General features: G+C 35.7%; 2 protein-coding genes across 4 annotated transcripts; both read right to left on the bottom strand.

Moving 5' to 3' along the window:
* Positions 1–3,659: 3,659 nt before the first annotated feature.
* Positions 3,660–17,419, bottom strand: efhc2 (EF-hand domain containing 2). Of its 2 annotated transcripts, XM_039676221.2 has the most exons (15): positions 17,279–17,419; positions 16,168–16,356; positions 15,921–16,071; positions 15,605–15,828; positions 15,283–15,534; positions 13,848–13,955; positions 13,553–13,691; positions 12,313–12,478; positions 11,317–11,459; positions 11,033–11,229; positions 10,743–10,876; positions 9,955–10,149; positions 5,633–5,725; positions 5,444–5,546; positions 3,660–3,853 (listed from the first exon to the last, which is right to left on the bottom strand). In XM_039676221.2, exons 1-15 carry the CDS (start codon positions 17,318–17,320, stop codon positions 3,743–3,745), a joined length of 2,247 nt encoding a protein of 748 aa, XP_039532155.2. In that variant the 5' UTR covers positions 17,321–17,419; the 3' UTR covers positions 3,660–3,742. The 2 variants fall into 2 exon arrangements, with proteins under 2 accessions (XP_039532155.2, XP_039532156.2); XM_039676222.2 differs by lacking the exons at positions 3,660–3,853; positions 5,444–5,546; positions 5,633–5,725 and adding an exon at positions 8,669–8,980.
* A 486-nt stretch (positions 17,420–17,905) lies between these two features.
* On the bottom strand, positions 17,906–19,925 carry fundc1 (FUN14 domain containing 1). 2 transcript variants are annotated; one of them, XM_039676223.2, is made up of 5 exons: positions 19,822–19,925; positions 19,059–19,221; positions 18,876–18,951; positions 18,645–18,773; positions 17,906–18,502 (listed from the first exon to the last, which is right to left on the bottom strand). In XM_039676223.2, the coding sequence occupies exons 1-5, from the start codon at positions 19,838–19,840 to the stop codon at positions 18,425–18,427; spliced, it is 465 nt and encodes a 154-aa protein (XP_039532157.1). In that variant the 5' UTR covers positions 19,841–19,925; the 3' UTR covers positions 17,906–18,424. The 2 variants fall into 2 exon arrangements, with proteins under 2 accessions (XP_039532157.1, XP_088989285.1); XM_089133159.1 differs by lacking the exon at positions 19,822–19,925 and adding an exon at positions 19,753–19,797.
* Between the last annotated feature and the right edge of the window lie 465 nt (positions 19,926–20,390).

The raw sequence follows: 20,390 nt of genomic DNA, 5'->3' as shown, positions 1-20,390 counted from the left end.
TTTAATTGTGTTGTCTTGGGAAGTTGCTTTAAGTCATATGTTCTCTTAGATTACACAAATATTTTTAATAAAAAAATCAGCACTCCGCATACCCGGTTAAAAGTAGTCACCGCTCGCCACAGATCAGATGCTATAAAATAAGTAATTTTGTATTGAGACGGGTCACATGGGTGTCGTTTTTACGAGATAATTACAATTTTAGGTTCTCTTGTTTACTGTGAACCAAAATGAGTCATCTGTTAAAGTTGTTGTGCATTTCTTTATTAATAATGTTAAAAGGATTTTAATATGAAATGGCAAGACTGGTAATTTACAGCCCGTTCTCATCCCAAGGCGTCATATAGGTGACGCTTTTGACATTTTGTCTACATCCAATGCACATGGCTCCCTTTAGCGTCAATATGAGACGCAGATATATATGGGCCAGAAGGCACCTCCTTGTGGTCTAACCCTAACACTACCCCAGACCTAAACCTACTGTGTGTGTTATATTGACGCTTAAGGGTGTCATGTGCGTTGGATTTAGACGAAATTTCAAAAGTGTCACTATATGACGCCCTAGGGTGATAATGCGTTGTAATTTAAGACTACGACAAAATCTGGATGAATTTTAGTTTTGTTGGAACTTGGAAGTATGTGAAAGTTTGTTTTTAAAGCTGAAGTTTAATTTGTGGATCCCTTACCTAATGCTATATGACTGATATCAGACAGGTTTCTCTAAACACACCCCCCCCCCCCCCCCCACAAAAAAAAACAAAAACCTATGCCATTGGCTGAGGTGCAGTTGCTGTGTTTGGGTGCTCAAACAAAAACAGAAATGTATTTATGACACCACAAAGCCACAATGTGTTTTGACCCTTTTTTGGAGAAAAGAGCCAACAAATGGCGTGCTTATTGTTGTCTCTTCGTATTGATTTCACTCAGATATAAGTATTTTAACACAAGAACAACCTCTGTAATGATCCATGATTTGGAGGCAGTTAAATCTGGGTTCAGATCTGTCTCTTCAGTTTAAGTTATTTTGGATAAGAAACTGTTTGCTAATGAATTAATAACCAAAGCAATATGACTGGCTTTTACTATAATACAATGATTAGAATGTTTAGCGACCACCAATAGCCCTTTTAAAAATTAATTGGCGATCTTTTGCACCAGATATTTTATTACATTTTCCTGTGCAGAAACTTAAGGAGACTCGACAAGAGCCTGGATAAACATCAGTTAAACAAGAGCCAGGAAACATTAAAACAGCGAACACACGATTGGTTAAAGCTCCGAAAGGCTGTAAATATAAACCCTGTTGCGGATGATCTATAAGTTCTAACTATGATATGAAGCATGACACTTTTGGGTGAATTGTCCCTCTAAATGTTGCCCTATACGGCAACATAAGAAATGACTTCTAAAGTGTGGTCACATTTACAGTACCAATGCTCGTGGGCGAAAATCAGTCATTTCTAGAGGAATCCAATAGTTCGGGAGTTTCACACGCAGAATTTCCAAGTTCCTGAATACGTTTTTGACAAAAACTCTTTATATTGATATTCGGGAAGGAAATTCTGACAGTAATCATCTTATAAGCAGAGGATTTTTTTCATATTGTTAATACAATATCCTTATGTCACGCTTTTGTGATTTCACCTGCGCAATGACATAAATGTTTTGATGCTACAGACATACATGAAATCAACCACAATTATAACATTAAGGGAATATTTTACAACTGACATTAATATCTTGGGCGATAAAATAATTTTTGTCTTAAAGGATTAGTTCACTTTTGAAAAAAACTTTTGCTGATAATTTACTCACCCCCATGTCATCCAAGATGTCCATGTCTTTCTTTCCTCAGTCGAAAAGAAATTAAGGTTTTTGATGAAAACATTCCAGGATTTTTCTCCTTATAATGGACTTCCATGGGAACCAGGTCCAACCGAGGTCCAAACGACAGTTAATAACAGTTTCAGATGCAGCTTCAAATGTTTTTAAACGACACCAGAAGATGAATTATCATGTGAAACGATCGGTTATTTCAAAGCTTATTCCAAAAATGTAACTTTTCTAAGGACAAATGCTAGCCTTGTAATATACTGTGAGGCACGTTTGCAACGTCACGTAATACGTAATTACGTTCAAAAGATCACGGGCGACGTAGCCGGAAGTAGAGAATCAAAATCGTCCGACATCGTTGTTTTACCTTTTAATTCCTTTTTTGTAAACGGCGTTTGAGTTAGCTTTCACGTTCAACCTATGCATTCAACTTGTAAACACCTCGGTTGTTCTCTGACTCTGTACTTCTGGCTACGTCGCCCGTGACCATTTGAACGTAATTACGTATTACGTGACGTTGCAAACGCGCCTCACAGAATAGAGCAAGGCTAGCATTTGTCCTTAGAAAAGTTACATTTTTGGAATAAGTTTTGAAATAACCGATCGTTTCGCATGATAAGACCCTTATTCATCGTCTGATATCGTTTAAAGACATTTGAAGCTGCATCTGAAACTGTTATTAACTGTCGTTTGGACCTCGGTTGGACCTGGTTCCCATGGAAGTCCATTATAAGGAGAAAAATCCTGGAATGTTTTCATCAAAAACCTCAATTTCTTTTCGACTGAGGAAAGAAAGACATGGACATCTTGGATGACATGGGGGTGAGTAAATTATCAGCAAAAGTTTTTTTCAAAAGTGAACTAATCCTTTAATGCGTAGGCCTATAGTTATTTTAGTTGAGTAGGCCTACCTTGTGCATGCTTAAATATGATCTACATTTATTTAGGTACCAAGACCTGGCAATTTAGTTTTTACCTGTGACACATTAACATTAAAAATACAATGTGGTCACATGATTTTTGACTACTTCAGAATGTGGTTTGAGTGATCAGATCCCAAAACAATTTGAAGCCAGTTTTATACCTGTATCTAATGCTGACCACAGAAATGGATGTTAATACCAGATGTAACCAGGGTCATTGTTGCATTCTAGGATGTCAAAGTGTGGCCTCATTGACTGGAGCCAGGCTAAATATGTCCTAGATGCGTCAGCCTTTGTGTTTCAGACAGAAGCCTGCTAACTCATGAGGTTAATATTTTAGTAAGTGTGAAGGCTAGGAATGAAGGCTTGATAATACCGGTGTGATGTAATGCACTTCTTCTGTCTTGGCCGGCAACTGAGGCCTTGAACACAAAAGCTCTGATTACAAACACGCTCAACCTGTCTTTTTATATACATTATCAGCATTTATCAATTGCATAATGTGCCAGATCAGAGTGTGAACAGCCAATGCAGGTTAGAAAATGAGGATGTTTTTACCACGGACAAAACTCTTGCTTTACTTGAACTAAATCATGAAAAGGCCTTTGGGAAATATGAATTTGGGTACTCTAATGGGCAGTTGTTTTCTCTCATGGCCATGGCACGTTGTCGTATTACAGTATATTGACATCTTTATCCACGCAATCACGGCAAATGTGCATGTCTGTCTGCCTGCATATGAAATATGGTTTGATTTAGCGGCTCATATTTTTAACTGCTCCACGCTTGGTCCCCAGGCACTTCCAAACAGCTCTCTCATTTCAGCATGTTTTTGATTTTAAGTCGAATAAAAAATACACATAAACGGTATTATGACATTCATGCAGCACAACAGAAACAACAATGTGCAGCAAATGTGAGTTTAATCAGAGCAATACACAGCGCTTTTTGACTTTTCTCACGTTATCTCGGATCCCATCACGCCGTTCTCAGCTGTCATTAATGTTCGTGGCGCTGCCAAAGACATCCTCCAGCAAGAGTGAGTAGTTGATGGTTTTAACTGCAGGGTCTGCAGATTCTTGCCTCCAGTCTGCGTCAAACTAAAAACAACAGCAAGACAGGGTTTCAGAAACAGTTTGCAGAGTTTCCTGGAGCACATGTTTAGCTGGCACTCTCATTTTCATGTCTCTGCAAATTAAGGCGCACCGAGAGATAGATTTATCAGGCCGGATTGACTTTAGCACATGGTAAATGTCTTGTACTTGCTATTTAAAAATGTATGACAAATGCTTAACGACTTTGTGTGCTTCAGTAAATCAGACCCGCAAACGTCTTTTAAAAAGAATTGCTGCAGATAAGATTTTTATTGCTCAATATGTTAAGATGACCAGATATCTGAAATGAAAACCGGGAACATTTCTCGTTCAGCAGTCTATATATCATTGAAATATCCAATGTAATTACCAATGAATTAAAAAAAGGGGGACAGTTTTGTGTTTTGACCATGGTAAATGTAGTACTGTGATAAACTATCATACTCTTGACATATAAATGTGTGTATTCATCAACACACACTTATGAACTATGATAACTGTTTAAAATAACGCGCAACACCCTCAATCTTCTCAATTTACTAAACGAAAAAGGAGGTAAAACTAAACAAAGAAACTTACTAAAATTAAAATGAAAACTGAAAAGCTACAGCTAATTAAAATGATAAATATAAAAACTGTAATGGTAAATTAATAGTATTAAAATAACACTGGATATCAGTGCATTTGATATATTATCTTTTAAACAAGTATGTGCATTAAGCACTAAAATACTTATATAGTAATATGTCTTATGCACAGAAACATGGCTCTATTCACTAAACCAATTAGACAGATCAATCCGTCCTTACAGTTTCAATGTTGTCTCGAAGGCGCGTATTCTTCTTTTTTGAAGAATATGTTCATGAAACATCACTGAACAAACTTCTTTTGCATTATTTTCCTGTAAAGCTGCTTTGAAACAATCTGTATTGTAAAAAGCGCTATATAAATAAATGTGACTTGACTTTTTTTATTCTAAGAAGTGTTTGATAAATGCCAGGTAATTCGCCATTGTGATGGCTGCTAATTTAGGCTACAGGAAATGTCTGGAAAATGGAAAATTTAACAGTCAAAAAAGAGAAATGAGCAAAGAAAAAAAAAGAAAGAAAGAAAAGCAGACTCGCACAGTCTGTCTTGCTTCTCATAGATTCATCTTCGTATCGCTATATGCTTCTGCAAGCCCTGATTAATAGAAAAGACAGCAGAGAGAAACTAGAGATGAATCGACTGCTAACTCCCTCTGCTGGTCAGTTGAGACCCTGTAGAACTGGAAGACTTCTCATTGTGAGTCAGTGAGCAGATGGTTCTGCTTAGGCTCCAAGCAGGCATGCTAAATTACTGCGCTGTAATAAAAGCTCCACTTCAGAGTAGTTGTTGAGTGGGTTTTTCCCAAGGCTGATTTACTTGAGATGAGGCTTGGAGGTGCTCAAAGCTTGTGAGGCCCACAGGTTACCAGTTCCTGGACCACTCTCATGTGGATGTGCCGGCTTTAGCAAATGATAAAAAGCATGTTGTTTCAAAGTATGTGTTTGGTGACAACAAATTGACTATTTTTCTCGATAGTCATCATTGCATCCAGACCATGTTCAAACTCACCTTCACGGTGACATCTGGAAGCACAGCAGGGGCGGGGTTTTCTCTCCAGTTGATACCCGATAGGAAGGCGTGATAGTCGATCTTCTCAGACTCGTCTTGAAACCTAGATTGGAGATGCAGGAAATATGGATGCGTTGCGTTGAAATGTTTCATGGATAATAAATGGGAGTTTTGCTCTGTTGACCCTACTTCTCGAGAAGGGCTCGCAGTAGGTCATCAGAGAGGGGCAGTCGAAAGGCTTTACAGATGATCCGTGCTTCTTTAGAAGAGAGGTATCCAGATCTTCAGCACAATTTGTGGACAGAAATGAGACAAAAAAATTAATGAGCAATTTTTTTCAGCACATTATTTAATAAATATAACTATACACTTTTGAAAAAAAGGTACAAAAGCCGTCCCCAGGGCTGTACCTTTTCAAAAGGGAAAACTTTTGTCCATTTTAGGTACTAATATGTATATTTTAGGTGCTAATATGGACATTTAGGTGCTAATATGTACATTGTAGGTACTATTATGTACATTGTAGGTGCTAATATGGACATTTAGGAGCTAATATGTACATTTTAGGAGCTAATATGTACATTTCGGGTGCTAATATGGACATTTTAGGTGCTAATATGGACATTTTAGGTGCTATATGTACATTTTAGGTGCTAATATGGACATTTAGGTGCTATTATGTATACATTTTAGGTGCTATTATGTACATTTTTACCAATATGCACCCTTTAGGTACTTTTGGAAAGGTACAGCCCCAGTGACAGCTTTTGTACCTTTTTCTCTGAGAGTGTATACGTATATACACACTCATAGGTTTGGGGTTTTCAAAGATCAAAGATTTTTAATGTTTTTGAAAAACATATTTTATTTTTTTAAGGTTGCATATATTTGATTTGAAAAAATACAGTAATATTGTGAAATATTTATTGTAATGTATTATCAAATTTTCAGCATCATTACTTCAGTATTCAATGTCACATGGTCCTTCAGAAATCATTCTAATATGCTGATTTGGAGCATAATAAATATTTATTTTTATTATCAATGTTGAAAATAGTTGTGCTGCTGAACTTTTTTGTGGGAACAGTAATAATTTTTTTGGATGAATATAGAAGGTTCAAAATAACAACATTACAAACTTTTGAATGGTACATATTATAAGAGAGTTATCTATTATAAAATTATAGAGTCTTCTTATCGAGTTCATGACAGACAGCTGCAGACGTTCTAGGTTCAATTATTTTCAGAACATTTTGAACATCTTAAAATAACTAAACTTTCCACAGGGTGACATAAACAGGACAAGCACGTTGACCTGCCAGCATTCTTCCTCATCAATTTCCCCTGCCTGCAACATGCCACAGGTCTTCATCTGTTTCCAATGCTTCACTTGAACCGCTGGAACTAATCGCACCCCCTCAATCGAAAGCAGATTCATGGTTATTCTACCTCACTGTGATTGTTAGTGGTCCACATCAGTGCCTGCATGAGAGTGTGTGTCCTTAAAGAACGGTTTTGTGGTTGTGCATGAATGCATGTTTATGTCAATGTTGATTTTGTATTTAAATGCATCGTAAATAATTAGGATAGACTAAATAAATATACTTAAATGTATTTTAAATACATTTATTTTATGCTAAGTAAACTACAAATTTACATATTTATGTACTTAATATAAATACCCTGCAATTGTTCTTTTAGTATACTAACTTGGTATATTTAAAGGAGAACTCTGGTCAATTTTAACATTGAGCTTAATTTTTGTAAATTTGAAGTGCAGTCAGTACAGAGACTGTCGTTTTCCCTTTAGCACAAACAAGTATATTAGATACAACTTTAGTTGAACTTTAGCACTACTTTTGTACAACTAAAATGCATTTAGTACAAAATTAGTTGTTCCAATTCATAGTGTGGCATAAATGCATTTAGTTATTCTTGATAAATTGTGCTTAAGCATACTATTTTTTCACTAGGGTATTTTGAGGTCATTACTAGTAAATTTTCATTCAAATTGTTATGCAAGTAATATGACTTGTGAATATTTCTAAAGATTTTTTATTTTAAATTTTAAAAATATAAAATAGAAGTAGTGGCCTCAGTATTCTCCTTTGAATTCTTTCCTCAAAAGAAAAACTGATTGCACACAAAAAACAAACATAAGTGCAGAAAAATCTAAATTTAACGCTATCCCTATAATAAATCATAAGAATACTGTATTTAAAATATCTGTCTTTGACAGCCCTATTTGCACAATTACTTACTGTACATTATGGTTAAATTGAGATTTGGCAGGTGGGGGAACCCTCAAATGTTTTGTAGGTGCAACAGGGAAAAATGACTCACCGTGGGACAACATTTTGAGTATCGTGGTATAGGAACACTTTTTGGGTCAAGAGTGTCACTGTGGCACCAACTATTACTTATTTACTTGATATATTTAATGTTTTTATTTTGGCCCATCTACACTGATATGATGATGATACTATGTTAAAATTGCTCAATAATGGGCCAAAAATAGAGCCCTGGCACTGTAGCCATGCCAGCCCACATTATCATCTCCAGCCCCACCTACATACATGTGCATTAAAATGTGAGGTATTTAGGGGGGTTGGGGGGCATGGTCCCTTGAGAAAATGTTGAGTTCTCTGACCAACATATGTACAATTTAAGACTCTTTCAGGCCAAAAAATAAAAATAAAAAAGTATAATAAATAGCTTTAAAACCATATCAGTAGGTATTAGATTATTTTGTCAATACTTGCTCTCTCCTCATCTACATCTTTCTTTTTCTCTCAGTCTCCTTATCCTGCCCTATTTCTTCCTAAAGCTGAACTTTGACTGATAGTCTTTCATTTTCGTGTCAGTGAAAAAAGTAAACATAGGCTTAACTTATTTTTATATGTTTTAAGAATCATTTTCTTAAACAATTTAATTTACTCAAGGCTACCAGGTCAGTACTTGCCACCTTCTACAAGCTTTGGAATTTGAAAATTAATTTCAAATAATACACAATAGGCTATACGTTTAACACAGTTGGTGGAATTGGCAGACGTCCCCTCATCATGCTGTGCAAACGCGTCAAAGCGTTCTCAGGTATAAATATGCAGCATGAGTGCACGTAGGTGATTTTGAATAAATATTTAATGTCAATATATACAATGGGTACATAATGTTAAAACTAATCCTGCTATTGATCTCTTTATAATACCCAATAGAACAGTGGCAAGGTAAAACAAATGTCAGGCGAAATATATCGAACCTAAAACTAACTTTACTGCATTCAACCACCATGAGGGCATTTTACGTGAGTGCAATATCTATCAGAGGTGACGGCCCACTTTAACCCCTATATATAAATATATATATATATACAGTATATTCATAGCGTCATTGCCAATAACAGCCACCACTGTAGCACCTGTTTTAAAACTACTTGCTTGACTTGCTTGAAGAAAAAAGAAAGAAAGAAAACTTCCAAAAAAGAAATGGCTGAAAAGTGCAGACGTTCCTCTCGTTGATTGCCGACAGTGGTGGAATCTAACGAAGTACAAATACTTTGTTACTTTACTTAAGTAGAATAAATAGTGCATACTTTTTACTTTTACTTTGTTACATTTTGCAGCAATTATTATACTTTCTACTCCACTACAATTCTACAACTTCTGTAACATTTTCATTACATTTTCTGATCAGTTTTCCCCTGCCAAAACGTAATCTGACGGTCTGTCCGTTGCACGTTTGGCCATTGATATATCAACCCGGTCACACTAAATGCGTCTCGCATGCAGTGCGTTTATCGTACAATTTATACGCGAAAATTTGTTTTTATGTGCATAGGAAACGCACCGTGTGTAATATACGTTTGGTTAGGATTATGGCAAGAATTACACCTTAAATTAAACGCGTTTATTGCCAAACATAGTTATTAACATATAGTAAGGATAAGCATGATGTGTATATTGCCTAATTGCAAGCTTGTTTTAGAAATGGTGACAACAAATTTTTTTCCATCATTTTTGAACATCATTATAGGAGTATTAGGTTGAATGAGTTAGAATTAAATGTTTTATTAATCATTAGAAAATAGACATTAAGAGACTAAATTGTTATGCAAGTACTTTAACTTTTAATACTTAAAGTACATTTAAAATCAGGTACTTTTTACTTAAGTATGGTAGTCATTGTGTTACTTCTACTTTTACTAAAGTAAATATTTATCTGGTTATTTGTACTTTTACTTAAGTACTGAGATTTAGTACTTCCTCCACCACTGATTGCCGAGGAGCGGATAAACTATAATCCCAGAAAAGCAGTGGAAAAGCAAACCGAGCTAAAGCGAACCGAGCCGTGCCGAGCAGTGGAAAAGTGAAGCGTGTCGCGCCGAGCCAAACCGTACTGAGCCGTATCAGCAGTGGAAAAGTGCCATATGTAATAGAAAAAATAGAAAAAGTTAAGATTTGAGACTGAAATTGAAAGATGATAATATGGAGTAAATCCTGCTAAAACTCTACCTGCCCCGGTCCTCGTGTGTGAAAGCACGGATCATATCTGAGAAGTTCTCAAAGCTTTTCTTCTTTAGCTGATCCTGAGCCATGGCAAGCATGAGGCCCACATTCACCTCTGGCTGTTTCTGCACTGAATAATTGCGACCCAGAGTCATGATCTCGTGTTCAGACAACTGAATGTCCATATCTGCCAAAAGAGTCCTGTAAAGAACACAGTCATGAATATACTTTTGAGTACAATGTCAAACTAAATAGTTTACTAAATAGTACTTTTAAGGCCAATTCACACTCCACCGACAGACAGCGATCAATGACTGTCAGCGTCTGTTTCCGTTGGTCGGTGCTTGTTTTTGCCAATTGAACATGTTGGATCGTTGTTTGTCATGTCTTGGAATAAGAAGTAATGTAGACCTACTGTAATCTGGTGAAAAAGTCTGCATTGGTTGCCTGTCAATGGAGTCTGAATTAGCTTTGATTGCTTCTATTTGACAATATGTGTTTGAATAACAAAAGTCATTCCTTCTTATACTGTGTCTTGCAGAGACAATGACCAATAAAAGGTCCCTTCTTTTCCCCCCAATCAGCCATGACTGCGACGAGAAATTTTGTCAGTCAGTTCTATTTCTGCAGGTAATCCCGACCACAAAAATCAAAATCAGTGAAATTGGTCCAAAATCTCACTCAGGATAACTTTATATTATTTGGCAGGTTAGAACAGGATGTGTTATATTATTTGGCAGGTTAGAACAGGATGGACACCCTTTTTTTTGGTGAATCTTTGGCCGTCTCCTTACCTGAATGACTCATATGGAATGAAGCCAGTGCTGCTTGGGTCACTCATCATGATGAACTGTTTTACTTTCTTCTGCTGTTCCTCACTGGTGGATTTGACCTTGCTGATAATGGTGCCAATATTGGCCTTGGGGAACTAAGTAATGGAGAAACATAGGGCTTTCAAATAAAGTTCCTGTGTAGAAACATACATCTTGGCACAGCTTAGCAAAAAGTTGGATGATTTGTTCATTAAACAATGTTAATCAAAATAGGTTATGGTAAAAAAAATGATTTTTTGTGTGTGTATAACCTCATCAGCATGCTGCTCCATATAGTTGAATGTAAATTCATCAGCATCCAGAAGCTGGAAAGGCTGATTGTTCAAATCCACTCGAGCTCCCACATATAAATCCTGAGCTGTGTAATACTCAGACTTCTCACTCTTAAACAGTTCCTGTCCTGGCTTCTTCACTCGACCTCTTTCTAAGAACTTACCCCCAATCAAACCTTAAATACAAGAACAATGGAATCAAATTAGGCAGAATCTTTATCATGTTTTTTTTTCTGATCTAAATTTAAACAGGATGGCAGTACCTGAGTTTCTCTGAGGAGGTTCAAAGACTGCTATGGTGTCATCACTGAGGTAGAGGCATATAATAAAAACGCGTTCTTTGTCGATAGGTCTGTCAGTCAACATTTTCCCCACAAATCTCAACACATTGCTCACCAGACCTTGCCTAGAGTTGAGGGGAAAAAACAAAAACAAATTTATCCCCTGGCTGGATGTGTGTGTTTTTTTTTTTTTTTTTTAACAATATACAGGTTGATATCATCAACCCCAACTGAACTGCAATCAGTTAAAAATTTGTCATTGCATATTCACTAGTCATTTTTTTCCATTACAAAAACTATATGAATCCAAACTTTACTAGAAAGTCTGAAGATTTGTCCTCTTTCCAACTTGTAATGATGCTTCTTTAAATATTTAGTCAACAGTCCTGACAAAATCAGGATGTGGCTTGGTTCCTTACTTAAATTCAAGATGTTTCCTTGCTTATTCCGTGTGGGTTTAGTCCTGTCACTTAGCTGCTTTGGGGTTATTACTATCTATAAAAGAATCCTAAATCCTTTATTTTGGACAACTTTATTTTTCTCTTCAAACTCGACGTCTGCCAATGTATGACAATGTAATGGCCAAAGCAAATTGAGCAAGATAATAATTTTCCGCATGATACTGGTTCTGGAATTATATTTGGAGGTGAAGCACAATGAAAACAATGTATAATAATAAACTGACTTGCAAGAGCTGGTTTTACATCGGAAGTATCATGAGATTGCGTTTGAGCCTTTGATTATTTATGAAGGCACATGTTCGTCGTCCACTTCCTAGTGCTGTACTGCAAAGAGCTGCACTTAACTGATGAAGGATGACTTTAGCAGGACAGATAAGGGTCTAAACTCTTCTGTCAAAATGATCAGAAACCAGTAAGGGTCTAACATGTTTTTTTTTTTTATATAATATTAATGGTTTTAAATGGAAGGGAAGAATATACTCTGGACGTCCTAAGGGAGATTAGTGCCGCTGGTTACCTGTCTTTCTCCAAAAGCTTCCTGAAATCTTTCTGTGGAGGTTTAGGCAGCAAACTCTGACAGGAGCAGAGCGAATCTTCCTCAGATCCAAATCCAGTGTAGGGTGGCACCTGTTTGGCTGGCTTAGGAGGGGGCGGGGCCTTGAATGAGACGGGTGTGAAATCCTCTATGAAGGCACACAGGAAGAAAACATCAAAAACATCTCCCACACACATTTAAGCAGACATAAGCATGGAACACTGGAAGTAAGGCCATACAGAGTTGCTTTTAACCATATGAATTCAATTCATCTTAAAACGAACAAGTGCTTCATCAGAGCCAGGGTCAACCGGGCTCCATTAGGCTTATCTGTAACTAATGCTATGATCTCTTCAGTCGGCATAACGCCGCAGCAGACAGATGCACACACACCCGTATTGTGTTACTGTTGGCACGGAGTTGTGTGCTTCTCATGTACTGGGTTTAGAAAATAAAAAAATGGCTGGCCATTGATCAAATCTGCTGTCCACAAACTAAGTCACCTTAAGGTATCAATCAGTTCTGCTCCTTTAGTCTTCTGCTGTTCAATGTGTGTGTTATTATGACAGTTATTTACAGGGATGAAAGCACACCGGGGAGCATTAGTCTGTCATAGAGATATGTGATTTACAACAGGAAGACTTCGAAAATAACGAACAGCTTGTCAGACCACACATACGAGAGATGTGAGCTTGAGGTATTTAAATTAGATTTGTACTTCACTGCAAAAAAAGCAATAGACCACAAGATGCACATGTTTTAGAGAGTTTGTTTGTAGCAAATAAAATAAATGTGAATTCATCATAACTTCAGAGTAACTTCAGAAAACTCAATACTGACACCATGTGGTCATTAATAACATCCTGAAAATAGTCCCCCCCTGAAAATCTTCAAAACTAATAATATTAACAATAATCCATCCATTCTCCACAGCATTTGCCCTATGTAGGGTTGTGGGAATTCTAATTATTATTATTACTGCGGCGCTATATATGATAAAAAAAAGTTACTAATAATATTAACCTTTTTATACAATGAAAATAAAATTAGAAATCATAAAAAGACAAATGGCTCCTTTGAATGTAAGGAATTCGATTATTTTCACTGACAAAACTATTACAAATCATGAAATATGATAAATCAATATTAACGCTAGCCAATATTTCAACATCTGTAAAAGCATAAATACTTCTCCATCGCCTTGAGTCATGATGTAACTCACCAATACCATATTTGGAGCGATAATACTCTTTAGTGAAGTTGTCGCAGTCACATAACAAGACCTTACGACCCCACACGTTAATGACGCCTCCAATGATCAGGTCACAGTCTTTGTATACTTCTTCATCTAATGCTCCAGTCTGTAAATGTCAAGGAGACATTGACATTCTTGTCCATTAATATTGAAACAATTGGCTCCTAATCTAATTAAATGTGGTATTTGTAAAAAAAAAAAAAAAGGTTAATGTGAATTTCCTGAGGTGTTCACAATGGACTCTTTTTTAATCAGTACTTACTTTGAGGCTATCCAAAATGTAGCGTCCTCCTTGTCCAACTGGTCCAAATACATTGAGGACTGTGCGGTCTGTTATTTCTCCAGGCTGACGTTTGGGAATAGGAGCATTCTGGCAGAAGCAAGAGAAAATAATTGATTTTTTTTCAGTACTTGAAGGACAAGAGAAATTTGGAAATGGGTTCATTATTATTTTCTCACAGGGGCATTTCTGTGAACCTTGTCAGATGACATTTAGTGATTGGCAACATAATATGTGACAAAAAAAAAAAAAACCCTGAACAAACCCATCTTTCATAATGAATTTAGACTGAAAAAACAAAAGCAGGGAGGAAACTAAAAAGTGCTTTAGGGAAGTTGGATGTTCTTTCAGCCCTGTCAGTCTGGATAAAAGCTTGGCATGGAGGATAGAGAAATTTGTTCAAAGCAAAACGGGAACTGATTACCACTGAGTCTTATCTAAAGGTGGAACAAACAGTGAAGACTCATTTTCATTTATTTTCACCCTCATTGATATCACATCTTCAGCACATCCATTTTAGTATTTTTATAATTTGTATTACATACAAGTTGATTTCTTGTTTTAAGTTTAAACCCATGCTTATACAATACTGTTTGGGGTTTATGTAGTTCTTTAATGTCATTGGAAGAAGTCTCTTATGCTCACAAAGGCTGAATAGATCAAATACAGTATGAACAGTAGGCTAATATTGTGAAATGTCATTAAAATTTTATATAAATGTTTTCTATTTTGATATTTTTTAAAATATATAATTGTATTAATGTATAATTGTAATTTATTCCTGTGATGGCAAAGATGGAACTTTTCAGCGGCCATCCAGTCTTCAGTTTCACATGATTATATAATATACTGCTTTGGTCCTCATGAAACTTATGTCTTATTATTATCAATATCATATCCTGTTGTGCTGCTTAATATTTTTGTTGAAACTGATAATTGTTTTTCAGGATGTGTTCAAGTCGGCATGAAACAGTTTCATTTTTTTCTTCCCTATTATAATGTATAATTGAATACAAAGGCTTAATCGAACAAGAAAAAGGGAATTAATTGGATCTTTGTGAGTGACAGGTTGTCTCGCTCTCATGCCGAAAAATGCATCATTAGAGAATAGTCATGTTGCAGAGAAAGTTATTTTGATTAAAAATTACAATTTTGTATAATGATAATAATGTGCAAGGATAAATTAATAATATAAATTATATAATAATATGATAATAATATAAATAATAAATTCTGCAATATTATAAAAAAAAAACAAGATGTCCAACGTGATTCATGGTAAAGTATAAGTTACGAAGTTACGAATTATATATATATATATATATATATATATATATATATATATATATATATATATATATATATTATTATTATTTTTTTTTTTTTTGCTGTGCTGTTTTTTTTTTTTTTTACTAACCTTGGGAAGCTTGCCCCTGTGCAGAAATTTAGGGACAGCATCTCGACCTGAGTTTGGAGGGACAACTTCGTAAATTTCCATGGTGTCATCTGCCAGGAAATAATGCAAGACCATCTCTCTGAGGTTTCCAAACATGCTCTCAGTATCATCCCAGTAGCAGCAGAAGCGCAGGACTTTTCGGTCATGTTCCAAAAACTGCTTCATGGTATCCAGTCTTTCATACGGCCGCCGTGGCTTCATGTTCTCCTCCATCTGAAAGGGGAAAGAAAGATTATAATATTGAAGTCTTGATATTCCTGTTTAGAATATACATGGTGCTTACCTCTTGTCGAAGTGTGGAATAGGGATCTGCTGGTGCGGAAGCAGGGGGGTTTATGCGCACCCCCATTTTCATCAAGAAGTTGCGTGTGAAGGGATCACAGTCTGTTATCATAAAGGTCCTGGAATAGAGCAATATTTCCTGATTGATGTTGAAATGGTGCACATTGTAGAAGCAATCATCTTTAGGAGCTGGGAGAGGAATACGGTGGCGCCGAATGAGGGTTCCTACATGGAACGAGAACAGATGGATTTAAACAGGATGTTTTTACTGGTTTCTCATTAATCAGCATTTTATGTGTTTGATTTTGATAGTTTACCCTGTGGGATCCCACTGTTTTTGAGTTCTGGCTCCACTACTTGTATGGTGTCATCCTCCAGGTAGAAGTAAATCTTGCACTTTCGTACTCTATATTTTTCTTCCCTCCTCTGAGGTACAGTTTCTTGGAAATAAGCATCAAAACACAGGACCTTTGGGTAAGAAAATAGTGAGGGGAAATTAATATACTTTGCACAGCACGAGGTAAAAAAAAAAGTAAATTATTACTTATAATTATGATGACAAACCTGTTTGTTAAAGGCAACCCATGCCGGAGTATCACCACCTTCTCTCTTTGGAAAAAGTGAATACTTGGGTCTTGTGCTCTGCCCAAGAAGCAGTTCTCCTCCTATGCCTGGCTTCTCTGTACCAACCATCATGGCTACTCCATTTGAATAATCAAAATGCTGAGATTTGTGGAATTTTTCTCTTCCAAGCTGGAAAATAGTTAATACAAATTAAATGTACAATCATCTCCTTAAAATCCTGCTTTTCCACATTGTAAAATGTTTTCTACATTTGTTATTTTAATGAGGTTACAATTTTCTTCAGTAGTACATACAATATATAACTTATTTATCTATAAATTACAGGAACGTCTGTCTGTCTGTCTAGTCCGATGGATTTCAAACTTGACAGATGTCTTACGGGCACTGCCAAGTCTGACGTTGGATTAGAAATGTAAAATATATCGTTAAAATATATCAGTAAAAGAAGTCTACATTAAACATGTTTAGAAGGTTGTGGTTTACAAATAACGGAATATTATGTTTTTTTTCACGGCCATCATTTGAAGTAACTCACAAACTGTCATCCCAAGTAGCGTTTTCTCGGGGTTCGCTCACTCACTGTAGCCTAATTAGCACTGCTCCCTGAATCGCTAGTCAGCTAACATTGTGACTTCTGAATATTATATTTTATTCTGTTCCGTTTGAATTATATTTTATTCAATTGCCTTTGTCTTTATAACGTTAACGTATCTGCACAATGACAACAAAGTTGACACTAAATTAAATCTAATCTAATTTAAACTCTTGCTACCTGCACAGATAGCCTACCCAGATACCCAATTATCAGTGCTAACGTTATTTGCTTTCTAACCATGCACCAACAAAAATGTCTCTGAACTTTTGCTGTGTAATTGTAACAATGAGCACTCACACCAAACCAACAACACACACAAAAACTGATTTTGAACGGGCACCTTGCAATAGTAAGTTATATAACGTTATTTAACTTATAAGTTACACACACACACACGACTAATATGTTTTCCAAAGTAGCCTAAACCGCTTTGGCCGCTTTTATTCAGCATTTTCTTTCCTCAACGCAGACAAACCATTTGTATAGATACTTAACATTTCTGTTGACTGAATTTCCAGGCATCATGGGTAACGCCATTATTAGTAGCAGCAAGCGATAATGTAAGAATATTTCCTCAGAGCAGGACGACACTAGACTCCACGACTGGTTGCCAAGGTAATAACTTGTTTGCAGATATCATTGCTAGGCAACGATCTATGTTTTCCGTTTATTTCCGGTATCTGTGCAACAAAGGGCAATGTTGAATATCACCGTTTCGACAACACGAAAATGCAATTAAGTCATCGAATAAATAAAGGCCGCCAGAAAATATTAGTTAATAAATAAATTAGAGCTATGACATACAGTACTACTTTTTAAACTCTTTAGCCAAGCTGTTATAGAATGATTTATAATTGTAATATAAAAATTATTTATAATTATTGTCTGTGCGGCCAATTTGTCATAAGTGTATGTAATGTATGTTGGGTAAAATACGTTATGCGTTTGTATTCTATAAAAATATACTGTATGATACAAATTGTTTTTAAACCTTCTATTCCTCAAGTTTAGATTTTTTTTTTTTAACACACCACTGAGACCAACCAGATGAAGGTACAAGCAACAGGACAGAAGCACTTAAAAAAAAAAAAAACAGATCAAAAAGTATGAATAGACAGTAAATAACCAGAAATACATTTTTATTATTTCTGCAAACATGATATTGGTGTGTTAGTATGTATATTAATAAAATAAATCATGAATGTAAAACTCTGAAAAAAACAATGCATGCTTTTTGACATGTAGATATTAAAGAAATTGTACAACCAACTCAATACAAACACTTTAGTAAGTAGTATATGTAACAGACTTCATGTTGATGTTTTACTGATTAACAAGAAGCTAAATAAAATTAAAAACAACATAATAAGAACCACACCACCAATTTTCTATTAAGTCATTGGCACAAGATACACCTCTCTCCCCCCTTCAGGTTGTTTGGGCTATGTACAGTTAAGAACAACATTTTAGACTAGAGGAATATCTTCAGAACAACAGTAAAGCAAATGTCCATTGCACTAACTGCTTTTTGATACATCAAGTCCCAGTGTTTTACTTGTACCGCTGTGATACTGAAATAAGGGAGAATATTACTGTGCAAAATACTTATATCAGTAGCAATACAGTAGATACAGGTTTCATTTAGGACGCCAGGCCCAGCAGAAATCCTCCAACAAATCCACCCGAGATAACAATATTCCTCTTCACAAATTCTGTAGACTGCACAGGACAAATAAATTTACAGAGTGTAGGTTACATTTTAAGAACTTGCTGAACCATTATGTGCATTCACTAACAAAATGGGTTGTACAATTTTTGTATGTATTGGTATAGGTTGATAAAAGTATCACAGAATACCTACCTCTTCTATAAAGGAATTAAGCTCAGGGGCTGCTTTGTTTGCCTTTTTCTTCAAATGCTTTTTAGCTTTATTGACATCCTTCTCCACTTTCCTCCAGTCAACCTGCACATAGCCACTGTGGTTGGCAATCTGAAATAAGAAAAGATATTTCCCCCCATAGGTAAGATGACTTTGAAGCAAAATCCTTAAAATGGCTAGGCTATATGATGCATGCATTTTAACAATCCATACTTGTAACAAAAGAAATCCCCCTCCAACAGCAGTGGCCACAATTTTTCCAACTCTCTGAAAGAGATAACCAGCACACCTAGAGGACAGAGATCATTGAGTGGACATACTAATAATCGATGCATTTATTCAGTTATTTCCTATATAGAACAACCTAGAATATTGATTGTCTATATTAACACTAACCATCCTGTCACTCCACCCATCATGATCTGTGAAGCAACGGAGTACTTTTCTGCAATGGGTCCTGTGCTGCTCCCAAAAACACGACTCCACCATTGATGCCTCCTGGCATAATCTGTGATGTTAACCACCTCATACAATTCATCTTCACTTTCTGCATCTACATCTGAAAACAAACAGTAACTGTCATTATACATGAATATAGCAATTGTATATTCACAGAATCACAAAACATGGATTCAAGTGTTCATGCTCCTTCAAAGAATTCATTTGCATTGGTATGGTAAGCAATAAGTAAACAAATTATTGTGTATTTCTACCCAAAAATAAATTGTAGGTCCACAACCTGTTTTAGATCCTTTATTATTTTTTAATAACCCTTATGATCTGATACAAAAACAAAATAAGTGGTGAGAAATAGCAACATTCTTATGTTGCAACACGCTAATGTTTAACACTGATAATAGGGTCGCCAATCTCACTATCGCAATATAAGCCGAGTGTAAAAGGCTCTTTAGAGTATATTTTAAATGGATTCACAAACGTGCAATTGGAAAGATACGAATGAAAAATGAAAACAGTATGGTTGAATCTCCCACGATTTAGCAACATGATATCTGTTTAGTCTGCTAACATAATTATTAAGCGAACACCCTGCAACTACATTGGAAACACTTGCAGTCTCGTTGCACATTACCCATATGGTTAAAAACACGTTGGCAATCAAGACTATTCAGTCAAATGTTTGGTAGGCCAATTTATTTACCTTCACCGCGATCCGCCATTTTATGAGGCTGCGTTCACAATGTTCGCAACCGTTGCAGCTCTACGCAAAATCCTGCGTAATTTACGTGCGATCACTGCCCACAGACCAAATACATAGAAAAGTGTAATAGAATATACAATATTTTTTAACTACACTACCAGAGGTCTGATTGCCTGAAACTGGCTTTATTTTATATAATAAGAAACACTGCACTATAACAAACAAACAAACAAACAACAATATTATTTTATTATTATTATATCTTATAATTTTCATCGTTTTTATCTAAAATTATTGGATATATTTCCCTTTTTTGTAATTTTTAATAAAGGAAGAAAGAAAGATTATAGGATTATTTTTTGGGGATATGATGACATATGTATACAATATTTTATTAATTCTTATTTAGTTTTTTTTTTTTTCTTTTTTGCAGTTCTGTGATGTGTATTGCTGTAATGCCCCAGTTTCAGAAAATAAATGCACACATATATATATATATATATATATATTAGCAACGTTCTCTTCACATCCTCAACACCCTGCGCTATCAAACAGACAGATGCTTGAAC

This window comes from Pimephales promelas, chromosome 7 (genome assembly GCF_988280905.1).
Source record: "Pimephales promelas chromosome 7, fPimPro1.hap1.1, whole genome shotgun sequence".
Classification (NCBI taxonomy): domain Eukaryota; kingdom Metazoa; phylum Chordata; class Actinopteri; order Cypriniformes; family Leuciscidae; genus Pimephales; species Pimephales promelas.
Note: the sequence above shows the minus strand (reverse complement) of the source record. Positions and strands in the feature narration are given on the sequence as shown.

Bases quoted from the DNA above. Each gene is read 5' to 3' on its own strand.
- efhc2 (XM_039676221.2), bottom strand. From the start codon at position 17,320: ATGGCGTTACCCATGATGCCTGGAAATTCAGTCAACAGAAAT. The intron at 5,547-5,632 runs GTAGGGTCAACA...TCTCCAATCTAG, and splicing joins CTGCGAGCCCTTCTCGAGAA to GTTTCAAGACGAGTCTGAGA. The intron at 3,854-5,443 runs GTGAGTTTGAAC...TGTTGTTTTTAG, and splicing joins TTCCAGATGTCACCGTGAAG to TTTGACGCAGACTGGAGGCA.
- fundc1 (XM_039676223.2), bottom strand. The intron at 18,952-19,058 runs GTTAGTGTTAAT...TCTGTCCTCTAG, and splicing joins ATGGGTGGAGTGACAGGATG to GTGTGCTGGTTATCTCTTTC. The intron at 18,774-18,875 runs GTATGGATTGTT...TTCTTATTTCAG, and splicing joins GGGGATTTCTTTTGTTACAA to ATTGCCAACCACAGTGGCTA.